The 12,063-nt window shown below is 57.9% G+C and overlaps 1 protein-coding gene across 1 annotated transcript; it reads left to right on the forward strand.

Annotated features, from left to right (window-relative positions):
- The first annotated feature begins 102 nt into the window (after positions 1-102).
- TOMM40 (translocase of outer mitochondrial membrane 40) lies at positions 103-11,825 on the forward strand. Its single transcript, XM_033844360.2, has 9 exons — positions 103-548; positions 1,271-1,338; positions 1,810-1,902; positions 2,778-2,879; positions 3,520-3,625; positions 9,015-9,137; positions 9,631-9,707; positions 9,828-9,930; positions 11,159-11,825. The coding sequence occupies exons 1-9, from the start codon at positions 275-277 to the stop codon at positions 11,296-11,298; spliced, it is 1,086 nt and encodes a 361-aa protein (XP_033700251.1). The 5' UTR covers positions 103-274; the 3' UTR covers positions 11,299-11,825.
- Positions 11,826-12,063: the final 238 nt, after the last annotated feature.

Here is a 12,063-nt window from a genome sequence, read left to right on the forward strand (position 1 = left end):
CAATAGTAAGGCCAGACACTGAAGCTGGTGGGCGGACACCAGGGCCCGGTAAACCAATGGGCTAGGCGGGGCGGGGCGACGGTGGTGGCGGCGGCGGCGGCGGCGGCAGCGGGTTCGGTTGCGCGTGGCGCACGGGGTGGGAGCGGAGCACACCGGGGGGAGGCGCTGCCGCGCGTGAAAACGGGGCTCCGAGCAGAGGGGTGTTCGCTGGCGCTGGGCCTGGAGCCTGCGGGCCTTGACCTCTGCCCTCTGACCTTTCCCTTTGCAGGCGACCATGGGGAACGTGTTGGCTGCTAGCTCGCCGCCCGCAGGGCCGCCGCCGCCGCCTGCGCCTCCCCTCGTGGGACTGCCACCGCCTCCGCCCTCTCCTCCGGGCTTCACGCTGCCGCCGATCGGGGGCGGCCTGGGTGCTGGAGCTGGCGCAGGTCGAGGTTCCGAACGGACGCCGGGGACTGCGGCCGCCAGCGCTGGAGGGACCGGGGATGATAGGGCCTGCGGCTGCCTGCCCAACCCGGGCACGTTCGAGGAGTGCCACCGGAAGTGCAAGGGTGAGGGGCTAGGGGCCCGGCGGGCTTGTGATGGCCCGGATATCGGGGGAAGGAGGAGCACACTGAGGACCTTGGGAATTGGCACGGACCGTTGGAATCATTTAACAGAGCGTTAGGAGTTGACATTGGGATCGAATGGTGGCACATTGAGCTTGGGGCTTAGAACGATGGGATCAAATGGTGGAACCTCAGGATAGAATGCCAGAGCAGTAGAGAAAGCCTTAGGGACCTCAGGAGCCCCAGGAATCAGCCAAGCCAGACTCTTGTGATTGGGAGGGAAACTGTGGCCCAAGGTCACAGTGTCAGCAAAGGGCCAGTGGAGGTGGGACCCAAAGCTTCTGAATCCTGGCTTGGAGTAATTGTGATAACAAAAGTGGTGGCAGCAGCTTACTGAGCACCGTCCTGGCATTCAGTATGTGTTAACTCATTAAATCCTTGCAATATTTCTACGTGGTGAGCATCTTCAACTTACAGATGATAAGTTTGACATAGATAAGGTAACTTGCCTAAGGTCACACAGGTAGTAGGTGGTGGCCCTGGAATTTGGATGCAGGCAAAGGCCTTGGTTCTGGGCCCAGCCACTAGGCTATTTACTGGTTGGGATCCCTGGAGAAGGGAAAGCGGGGACGGTACGGAAGGAAGGGATGAGAAGTGTGTGTGTGTGTGTGTGTGTGTGTGTGTGTGTGTGTGTTGGAGTGTGACAGCACTTCTCTCTCCTTTAGAGCTGTTTCCTATTCAGATGGAAGGTGTCAAGCTCACAGTCAACAAAGGGTTGAGTAATCATTTCCAGGTGAGCCTTCCTGGTCCCATTATCCTCCAGAGGTCATCCCGGCCATCCCCCTAATTCTGCACGTACAACCCTTTTACTCCTCCCTAAAGGTCTGGGCTCCTTGGTACTTGGAAAGACTCAGAGACTCAGTGCCGGGCTGATCACACAATAGCGGCCAGTGGTAGGGTTTAGGGACCCAGAATCCAGAGATACACCATCCCCCCTCAGCCAGCATCCAGGCAGGAATGAAGTACCAGGTGTGTAGCCCCAGCCCCAGCCCCAGCACATCCCTTCTCTGAGTCTCTAATCCAGTCAGGCCACACCTCCCAGTCTTCATCCCCTGTCCAGCCTAGAGATGCCCTGATGGGGAAGCCAGATTGGCAAGTATCTCCCATCCCAGGCAGGAGAGGAGCTGTCCTGGGAGTGGGCTCGACTGGGTTCCTTAAGGGGTGGCCCACAGACTCGTCACCACAGCCCTCCCTCTTCTCCCAGGTGAACCACACAGTAGCCCTCAGCACAATCGGGGAGTCCAACTACCACTTCGGGGTCACGTACGTGGGGACAAAGCAGCTGAGTCCAACAGAGGTGAGGTTCCTTTTGCCATTCATTTACTGTATCTTCTAACAATGCAGCCAGTCAGGTGAAGAAGGCCTTGTCAGTAGGAGGCCAGGACTGCTGAGAGTGTTGGGAGGTGGAGACTGTCTCTCCAAGGTGCATCGGAACCTGGGTCATCCCTTCATCCTGACGCCCACGTCTCTGCCCAGCCCTGTGCTGGTTGAGTCTGGGGACACCAAGGTCACCAGACAGTTATGACCCAGAGTGGGCAGGGCTGAGCTGTAGGTCTTGCAGGGCTTTGAAGGCCAAGCTAGGCATTTGAACTTTCGCTAGGGGGCGCAGGAGAGCCACAGAAAGATTTAAGTGAGGGAAAGACGTGATCAGATGAATGCTTTGGAGGTAGATAGCATTTCTCAGGCTGTCTGCCAAGGCTAGGTTAGGGGAGTGAAGGCAAAACCGGAGACCCGGAAGGAGGCTTGGGCAGGACACAGAGTTGCGGGACTAAATTAGGTCTTTGATTATATTAATGATTTCCATAATGATTTCCAATAAATTCATTTATTCAACAAACTTTCATTGTAACTCCCATTCTGTGCCCAGCCCTGTGCTGGGTGGTGCTGGGGACATAGCAGTGACTGAAACAGCCATGGGGCTCACAGCCTACTGGAGAAAGGGAGCAGCCTGTCCTCAGAGAGTAACAGTCCAGGGAGAGTGGGACTGAAATGGGGGAACCCAAAGGTTGTGTGAGCCCAGAGGGGAGCCTAACTCAGCCAAGGTGGTCTTGGAGGGCTTCCTGGAGGAGAGAACCTCATTCTGAGGCTTTCTAATCCTAGGCTTCTCACCGAGGCCCATCACGCATATACTTCTATGATGCTAGACCTCTAACCCTGCCCTCTGCCCCACAGGCCTTCCCCGTGCTGGTGGGTGACATGGACAATAGTGGCAGCCTCAATGCTCAGATCATTCACCAGCTGGGCCCCGGCCTCAGGTCCAAGATGGCCATCCAGGTGAGTGGGGGTCGAGTCGGCTGCTCCCCCAGCCACCCTGAGCACCAGGCTGCCCTTGGCATTGAATCCAAGAACCCAACGCACAGTGAGGCCAAAGGGACCAAAGCATCAGAGTTTGGTGCAGAGAAAGGTTTATCGTAAGGACCAAGCGAGGGATACAGGTGGCTTGTGCTCTGAAGACCCAAACTCCCCCATAGTTTACATGGAAGAGTTTTTAAAGACAAATTCGGGGCGGGGGGGGGGGGTGGGGAGGGCTGCAGGACGTTTGATTTTGTTCTGGTTGGTTGATGGTGAGGTAACAGGGTGGAATGCCAGGAATCTTTTGCTCCGCCTGAAGTTACCATCCTCCACCTGGGTGGGGGGCCTTTTATATCCCTGAGAAAGAGCTAGGATTCCGCCTTATCGAGGCACTATTGTTTGACTATTATTTGATTGCTTTTCCTTTGTTTCTGCTTTCCCTTCCTTCCCTGATTAGAAAAGGTTTGGATTTGCCCTAGGGGAAGGTCTAGGAGACTGAAGCCTTTTCTCTACAAACAAGAAATGGGGGTTGAGCATGGGGACTAAAAGGCTTTTTGTACCTGGGAGGGCCCCATGGGGTCCTCCTCGCTTTCACCCTCACACGTGCCCCTCCCCTCCACAGACCCAGCAGTCAAAGTTTGTGAACTGGCAGGTGGACGGGGAGTACCGGGGTTCCGACTTCACGGCGGCTGTCACCCTGGGGAACCCAGACGTCCTGGTGGGTTCAGGTAAGAGGCACGGGGCTTGGCGGGGGTGGGGTGGGGGGATCAAACCCCAGTCCCAGCTTTGCCAGCAAATCCATTTCTTTCGCTGGCCCTCTTCTACCATCCAAGAAACAGTCACGGGCAGGTGTGACTTCAGAACACAGAACATCAAGCCCGTAGCATTGTTGGGGAGAAAGCAGGTTCAAGTCCCAGCTCTGCCACTGGCTTAACTGCGATTGTGGGAGCTTCCATCACCCTCGTGGGCTTCAGTTTCCTCATTTGTAAAATTGGGTTGCCTCACAGGGTTGTTGAGTGGGTCATGTGTGGAGAGCTTCGAATGGGGTCAGGCATGTGATGGGTCCCAAGGAAATGAGCTGTTCTTGTTACTACTCGTGGGGCTCTGGGGTTGCTCGGGGGCAGGCAGAGTCTACGTGCAGCTGAGGGGAGGCAAGTAAGTCTGAGATGGAGTTGGAGGAGGAACATTGCTGCTTAGGTTGGCTGGGGGCAGGCACCAGCTGACTAATGTCTGGACTTCTGATCTCTTCAGTTTGCTTCCCCCTTTTTTATTTTTGTCTCTGGGTGTCTGCTTTTGATTTCTCTATATTTGTTGAGTGAGTTTATCAATCACGTACTCTATGTCTTCCGCGTCCAGAGGATATGGTGGTGAACAAAGGACAATTAGGTCTGTCCTCTGGGAGCTTCCATTCTAGTGACATAAGTAAAGCAGATGGGTGATGGAGCTGTGTGGTAAAATTACGGCCTCGGGAGGGGTGGGCAGCATCTTGAGAGAAGGCCTCGTTACATAGGTGATAACTGAAAATGAAGACTGAAGGATGTGAGGGAAGGTGCCAAGCAAATATATGGGAAAAGAGCTTTTCAGCCGGAAGGAACAGCAAGTGCAAAGGCCCTGAGGTAGGACCCTTCACTGGAACATCAAGGAGGACTGGGGCTATAATGAATGAGGAAGGAGGGCAAGTGGTAGAAGAAGTCAGAGGCTAACAGGGCCAAGTCACTTAAGGCTTTGTAGAGCTTTGGCCTTTACTCAGATTGAGTCTGGGGCCACTGGAGAGGGATAGGATCTGACTTAGCTTCTAACAGGACCACTTGTGTTGACGTGTGGAGAACAGACTACAAGGGCTTCCAGCCTGGTGGCAGCAGAGGGGGTGAGAAGTAGTCCGGGATCTGGATGTACTTTGAAGGTGGAGCGATGGGATTTGCTGCTGGGTTCGGTGTGGGAGATAGAGGGAGGTCCGAGATGAGCGGTCAGCCTTTTTTGTCTTGAGCAACTAGAAGGGTGGAGGTGGTGATTCCGGATTCTTGTGTCTGCTGTTGGCCCTGTCAGGAAGAGCAGGCTCTTGGGCAGTGCGTGCTGAGCAAAGGTGTGTGAAGGTGGGAAGCCAGGATACCTGTATGCCCAGCACCTGGAGCGCTGCTGGGAACAGAGTAGGCGCTCAGAAAATACTGAACAAAGGAGTGAGCGGTGGTCACAGCAGGTCCTGTTTTTCACCTCCTGCCTTTCATCAGGTCCTAAGCATACTGTGCGTACCCGGTCCTTCATTCAGTCCCTCGAGGCACTAGGGATGGAGCAGTGAGCAAATGGTTCGTGGAATCCTCTCAACAGCCTTGTGGGGTAGCGCTGCCGTCATCCCCGTCTGATTGAGGCCCAGAGAGGGCAAGTAACTTCCCAAGGAGACACAGCAAGGCTGCCTCCAGAGTCCATGCTCCTCTCTAGGGCACAGGGCCCCCGTCCCCTCAAACACTCACCGGCATCAGCCTTTCGTGTTCCTCAACACTGGCCTCTAGGTCCCTCCTCCCTGGAGCCCAAGCCAGTGACACTCTCGTCTCTTAGTTCCTACAGGTGTCCCTTCCTCCCTTCAGGGACTGATCAAAACTTCAGTGCTGAGCACATGAGTAACTGACCACTGACAGCTGGGCGCTCCATCCGCTCTGAGCCTCAGTTTCCTCATCCATCTCATGGGCACAATTGCAGGGAGGTCACCTTGCTGAAGGAGTCAGTGGGAGAAGCTGTCAGCCCCAAGTGCGGGGCCTGACATGCCTAGTTAGGGTTCGCTCTGGGTTGGATCTCCATGCCACCCCACATGGGCAGGCGGATCAGGGTTCTCACAGATGAGGAGAGCAAGGCCCAGGGTGAAATCAGTCCCCCAGGATCACAGCTAGGAAGCAGAGGAGCTGGAGTTTGAATCACGGCCTAGGCCTAACTGAGGAGCCACTGGTCGTACGTGGTCCCCAGCCGTGGCCTCGGCCCCTCGTCTGGAGCCTCTGCTTCATTCTGAGCACCTAGCATGTGCCCACCTTGGGCGGGGCGTTGCTGGGACACACACATGTGCGCGCGCACGTACACACACAGCCCTTCCCTGTCCTCACCGGGCTCTTAGGCCGGTGGGGGAGACATTTGCCTCTAAACAAACAAGCACACGGTGACTGCATTACTGTTGGGAGAAATCCTACGCTGGGAAGGTCCAGGTTGCCGTGAGAGCTTATAACGGAGGTCCCATCTCTCCTGGAGTGACAGGGGCAGTGTCTAGACCGAGGCAGGGGAAGAGGAGGGCACCGCTCCCAGAAGAGGGCTCTGCATGGACAGAGCCCCAAGGAGCGCGGTGAGGGGAGGGTGGGAAGCCGTTCTTTTGGGCCGAGGTGAAGAACCACCTTCCCTTCGGTGCTTGCCTCCCCGCCACAGCATCTGCCCTGGGTGCCTGCCCTTCCTGCCCGAGGTGACTTTCCGCAGGGATCCAGATGTGGCCCCAGCCCTGCAGGTTTCGGGAAACCATGCTCCTTTCCCAGGTCTGCGCTCTGCCCCTTGCCCAAGGCCTCTTCTTTGCTCACAGACCTCTGACTCACTTTCTTTCCTTCTCATGGGGTTTTGAACTCAACAGGTTCTTCATGGCCACTCCAGACATTGCAGAATGGCCCCTGGTTGAGAGCCACTGGCTTTCACAAAGCCCCTGCCTTGGGGAGCTCCCGGGGGAGCTGGGTGTGGACACAAGTGGGAGGAAAAAACAGAGCAACTTAAGGAGAGAGATGCAGGAAGGGCTGGGATGTTCAAGAAAAAGGCCTGTGTGGAGATAAGCGCTGCACAGTGAGTTGTGAAGCTCTCGGAGGAAGCCTGTTTCAAAGCTGGGGATGAGCCACGTGGGGCCTTGCACCTGTGCCCTGAGGAGCTGGGGTCTCCTTGGCACTGGGGAGCCATAGCGGGTTCTGGAGCGGGGAAGGGGGAGCAGAGCCAGGTGTGTGCTTTAACAAGATCCCTGTCTGCTGCATGCGAAGCTGCTTGGAGTGTGTGAGACTGGGGCAAGAGACCAGGGAGAGGGGTGGGGCTTGGGGAGCAGAGGGCGAGGCAGGCCCGGGAGATGGGGCGTGGGAGAGAAGTTCAGGGCCCGCGAGGCACTCAGTTCCAATCGTGGCCAGAGACTCTTGAGTTAAGTCCCCTTGTGATCTCTGGATGGTCACTTTTCCCTCTGTGGGCCTGAGGTCCCTCTTCTGCTGAAGGAGTGGCCGCTCCTGGCCAGAGGTGCGCTGGTAATGGCTTAATGGCCGCCTCAAGGGGTCGGGGCCAGGGGGTGGATCTGTGTCGTCTACTCATGGGGAGAAGCCAGCTCCAGCCCGCCCTGACCGCAGCCTCCCCCAGGGCACCTCCAGAGCCCTGGCCAGCAGCCCTCAGCCTTGCTCAGCCCCCGTGGTGGCAACCCTCACCCAGGTGTGCCCGAAGATATGAGCAGCCTGATCCTGTCGTCCCGTCCTGCCCTGCTCCCAGAGCCGGTCCCTAGTCTGTGCCTCTGATCTCTGTCTGGGAAGCGTCTTCCCGTCTCCGGTTCACACCTCGTGCTCCTGTCCCCGAGGCTTCGTCCCACTCCCACCCCCGGCTCTGGGCTTTCCCTGTCCCTACCTTCCCTTCTGCTCTGGTCTCCCTCATTCTGGCTGGGGGTCCAACTCTAAGCTTATGTCGCCTGTCCTCACCTGCTCTGTCTTGTCAGGTTGGGAATCTTCAGTTCCTCCACCCCTCTCCATTTCTTTTCTTTTTTTCTTTCTTTTTTTTTTAATATTTATTTGGCTGCTTTGGGTCTTCGTGGTGGTGCACGGGACCTTTCGTTGCGGCACGCAGGCTTCTCTCTAGTTGCGGCTTGTGGCGCGCGGGCTCCAGAGTGCACGGGCTTAGTTGCCCCGCAGCATGTGGGATGTTAGTTCCCTGACCAAGGATCGAACTGGCATCCTCTGTATTGGAAGGCAGATTCTTAAGCACTGGACCACCAGGGAAGTCCCCATCTGTCTGTTTCTGATTGTTTCCCTGTCTCTACAGAGATGTCTCTTGTTTTCTTTTTCTCTGTCACCACTCCTTCTGCAACCCCCAATCACTCTCTCTTCCTCCCTGGTTTTTCCTCTCCACAGAGATTACATCTGTGGCGTCTCCTCTCCTGGGCTTTCAAAGACAGACGCGAATGAGTCCTTAGGCTCAAGGAATTCAGCCCAGTGGTGGAGTCATGGGTTAACAGACACTCAGGCGGCCTCAGTCAGAGCCATCCCTCCTGCCGAGGGACAGAGGTAGCAGGGCCCGTCCTCCTGACTGCCGGGTGCTGGCTGTGTGCCAGGTACTCCCTGTGCACCGCACCTGCATCCAGCCCTCTACTTCTTCTCACAACCTCATGGGGTGTCCCGTTCACAGCAAAGCGAGGCCAGTGGCCCGCGGTTACTCTACCAGCAAGTGGTAAGGCTGGGATTTGAACCCAGGCTGTCTGGCCCCCCGAGGTGTGCTCTTACCAGCCCTATCCTTCCTATTGCTCATGGCGGCATAGTGTCTCAGAGCCTGGGCTCAGGGCTTGGGGAGGCCTGGATTCTGCCCCTGATGCATCGTGTGACCATGTGGAAGTGACTTACCCCCTCAGCCTCTGTGGCTTCCTCTGTAAATGGAGACAAATCAATGCAGAGCAGATGAGGTCCCAGGGGGCCTGGGAGGCTGACCTCAGAGCCCTGCGAACTGCTTGAGCAAGGAGCCCGAGTGGGGGCTTCCCCGCTGGCGCAGTGGTTAAGAATCCGCCTGCCAATGCAGGGGACATGGGTTCGATCCCTGGTTCGGGAAGATCCCACATGCCGCGGAGCAACTAAGGCCGTGCACCACAACTACTGAGCCTGCGCTCTAGAGCCCGCAGGGCTTCCTGCGCTCTAGAGCCCGTGCATGGAAGCCCATGCACTGCAACGAAGAGTAGCCCCCGCTTGCTACAACTAGAGAAAGCCTGCGTGCAGCAACAAAGACCCAATGCAGCCAAAAATAAATAAATCAGTTAATTAATTAATTAATTTTAAAAAAGAGCCCGAGTGGGAGGCCTGAGGGAGCGGGAGTCCAGCTGGGCAGAAACTAACCACCGAGCCCAGAAGTAATACGTTCCCATCTCACCTGCAGGAATCCTCGTGGCCCACTACCTCCAGAGCATCACGCCGTGTCTGGCCCTGGGCGGAGAGCTGGTCTACCACCGGCGGCCTGGGGAGGAGGGCACTGTTATGTCACTAGCTGGGAAATACACATGTGAGCCTGGGGCCCTGGACTCCTGGGTCTGAGGGAGGAGGAGCCTGGGGCCCTGGACTCCTGGCTCTGAGGGAGGAGGAGCCTGGGGCCCTGGACTCCTGGGTCTGAGGGAGGAGGAGCCTGGGGCCCTGGACTCCTGGGTCTGAGGGAGGAGGAGCCTGGGGCCCTGGACTCCTGGCTCTGAGGGAGGAGGAGCCTGGGGCCCTGGACTCCTGGGTCTGAGGGAGGAGGAGCCTGGGGCCCTGGACTCCTGGGTCTGAGGGAGGAGGAGCCTGGGGCCCTGGACTCCTGGCTCTGAGGGAGGAGGAGCCTGGGGCCCTGGACTCCTGGCTCTGAGGGAGGAGGAGCCTGGGGCCCTGGACTCCTGGCTCTGAGGGAGGAGGAGCCTGGGGCCCTGGACTCCTGGCTCTGAGGGAGATGGGGGAAAACCTGGGTTCCCAGATGCCGAGCCCCCTTGGTAACCTGCCCCACCCCCCACCCTGCTCTCTTACAGTGAACAACTGGTTGGCGACAGTCACGTTGGGTCAGGCGGGCATGCATGCAACATACTACCACAAAGCCAGTGACCAGGTGAGCTGGTCCAGGGACTGGCCGCGTGGCACACGTGCTGGGTGTGGGGTGCCCGGGGCTGGCATGCCTGAGAGTTCAGCCTGGGAGGCTGACCCGTGTGTGTCGCCCTGGCCCCCCCAGCTGCAGGTGGGCGTGGAGTTCGAGGCCAGCACCAGGATGCAGGACACAAGTGTCTCCTTCGGGTACCAGCTGGATCTGCCCAAGGCCAACCTCCTCTTCAAAGGTACAGGCCTCCATTTCCCTGTGTGGGAAACAGGCAAGAGGTGGCTCTGAGTGGGTATACCGGCGGGGGAGATGGTAGAGGGCAGTGTGCCGGGCCCCCAGGTTGCCCAGGAACGCTAGTTGAGAGGGTGGATGGGTGCCTGGGCCCTGAGCTTTGCACCTCCACCCCCCGAGTGGCCCTCTCCCAGTCTGCGCACACGCCCTCGCTTTTCTTTTTCTCATGAGTGGAAGGCAACTTGGAGCACAGCCAGCCGACCCCACAGTCTCACGTTAGGGAGGCTGCCCAGTCACAGCCAGATCCGGAACCTTCCCCGAGGCCGACCGACTCTAGTCTTAAGTTTCCTCTTGGGCCTCAGTGGCTCTCAGGTTTGGGGTGTGTGGAGAGAGCCCTGGAAGGGCCGCTTCAGTGGGCCTGGGTCAGGGTTTCCGAAGGCAGCCAGGAGGGCCAGGGATTGGGTTTGGGGGTTTTTATTGTTGTCGGGTTTTGTTTTTTTTTTTGCTTCTGAAGCCCGCCTTCCCTGCCCACCTCTCGAGCCCTTGCTCTGCAGGCAGCCGGGGTCAGAGGCTGGGTTTGGGTTCAGTGAGTTCTCAGGCTCCACCCTGTGGGGACCGCACCGGGTACTTGCACACCTGTCAGGTCCTGGGGCACAGGCCCTGGAGGAGATTTCAGTCTTTCTCACTTCTTTTAAAAAAACTTTTATTGGAGTATAGTTGATTTACAATGTTGTGTTTCTGCTGTACAGCAAAGTCAATCAGCCATATATATATATATCTCCACTTTTAGACTTTTTTCCCATATAGGCCATTACAGAGTATTGAGTAGAGTTAGAGATTTCAGTCTTTCCTTCAGCAGATGCTCAGCACCTGCTCTGTGCCCGGCCTTGTGCCGAGGATGCTGGGGACACAGCAGTGACCAGGCCCCTTCTCCCACCTCCACCCCCCAAGCCCCGGGGCTCACAGTGGGAGGGACAGACCCATCCCCAGAGAGCAGCGACCTGGTGTGGACAGGACTGGGATGACGGGGCCCATGGGGTGGCGGAGGGCTTCCCGGAGGGAAGGGGTCACTGAGCTGAGAGCTGAAGTACTTGGAGGGCGTGAAGAGGTTTCAGGTGGCGGGGACAGCACGGTCCGTGGTCTGGCCGGTGGTATCTGAGGTGGGCCGGAGGGCAGCTCGCGGGGATGGGGCGAGAAGCCAGCGCAAGGCTCTAAGCTCGGTTGTTCACCCATAGGTTCCGTGGACAGCAACTGGATCGTGGGTGCCACGCTGGAGAAGAAGCTCCCACCCCTGCCCCTGACGCTGGCCCTCGGGGCCTTCCTGAATCACCGGAAGAACAAGTTCCAGTGCGGCTTTGGCCTCACCATCGGCTGAGCCCCTCCTGGCCCCGGCCTTCCACGCCCTTCCTCCTTCAGATCCCACCTCCCCCTCCCCCTGCCACGGAGGGGAGACCTGAGCCCCCCTCCCCCTCCCTTCCCTCCTCCTCGGGGGTCAGGGGGGCAGCGGAAAGGAGAGGACCCATCACCCCCGCAGCTGGCGGGGGGCTCCTGGAACCACAGGCACGTCAGGATTCGGAGTACCAGGGGCGGCGTGCCCGGTGGGCCTGGGGTCCAGGAAGGGATTCTGGAATCTAGGGGCGCCCGGGATTCTGAGCACCAGGGGCAGAGGCGGCCAGACAACCTCAGGGAGGTGTTGGGGTGTCCCCGTGCCCCAGAGGGCCCTAGGCCTAGCCCCCAGGGGGCAGCAAGAAGAGGCGCTTCCCCATCCCCAGTCACTCCACCCTGCCCGCTTTCCCATCCACCCTTCGGTATAAATCATGTTTATAAGTTATGGAAGAACTGGGACATTTTACAAAAAAAAAAAAAAAACCTACAAAAAATATACATGGAAAAAAAAAGAAATGGCAGGCGTCTGTTTTCCTCCACGTGTCTGTGGTCCATTTGGCCTGTTCATTTGGTCTGACCTCCCACAGTGACTAGCAGGGGCCAAGGGAATCGAGCGGAGTCCCTGGCCAGAGCCCAGACCAGAGAGGGGAGGGGCCTGGCCGAGGATCACACAGCCTCCCTGTGACCTTCCCTACAGGGGCATCACAGGCCTTCCCTCACATGGTCTTGTGGTCTTGGCCTGGCCAGCATGGCT

Source organism: Tursiops truncatus, chromosome 19, assembly GCF_011762595.2.
Source record: "Tursiops truncatus isolate mTurTru1 chromosome 19, mTurTru1.mat.Y, whole genome shotgun sequence".
Taxonomy (NCBI): Eukaryota; Metazoa; Chordata; class Mammalia; order Artiodactyla; family Delphinidae; genus Tursiops; species Tursiops truncatus.

Coding starts and splice junctions, on each gene's coding strand:
- TOMM40 (XM_033844360.2), top strand. CDS start 275: ATGGGGAACGTGTTGGCTGCTAGCTCGCCGCCCGCAGGGCCGCCGCCG. Junction 2,880..3,519: donor GGTCCAAGATGGCCATCCAG/GTGAGTGGGGGT, acceptor TCCCCTCCACAG/ACCCAGCAGTCAAAGTTTGT. Junction 3,626..9,014: donor AGACGTCCTGGTGGGTTCAG/GTAAGAGGCACG, acceptor TCTCACCTGCAG/GAATCCTCGTGGCCCACTAC.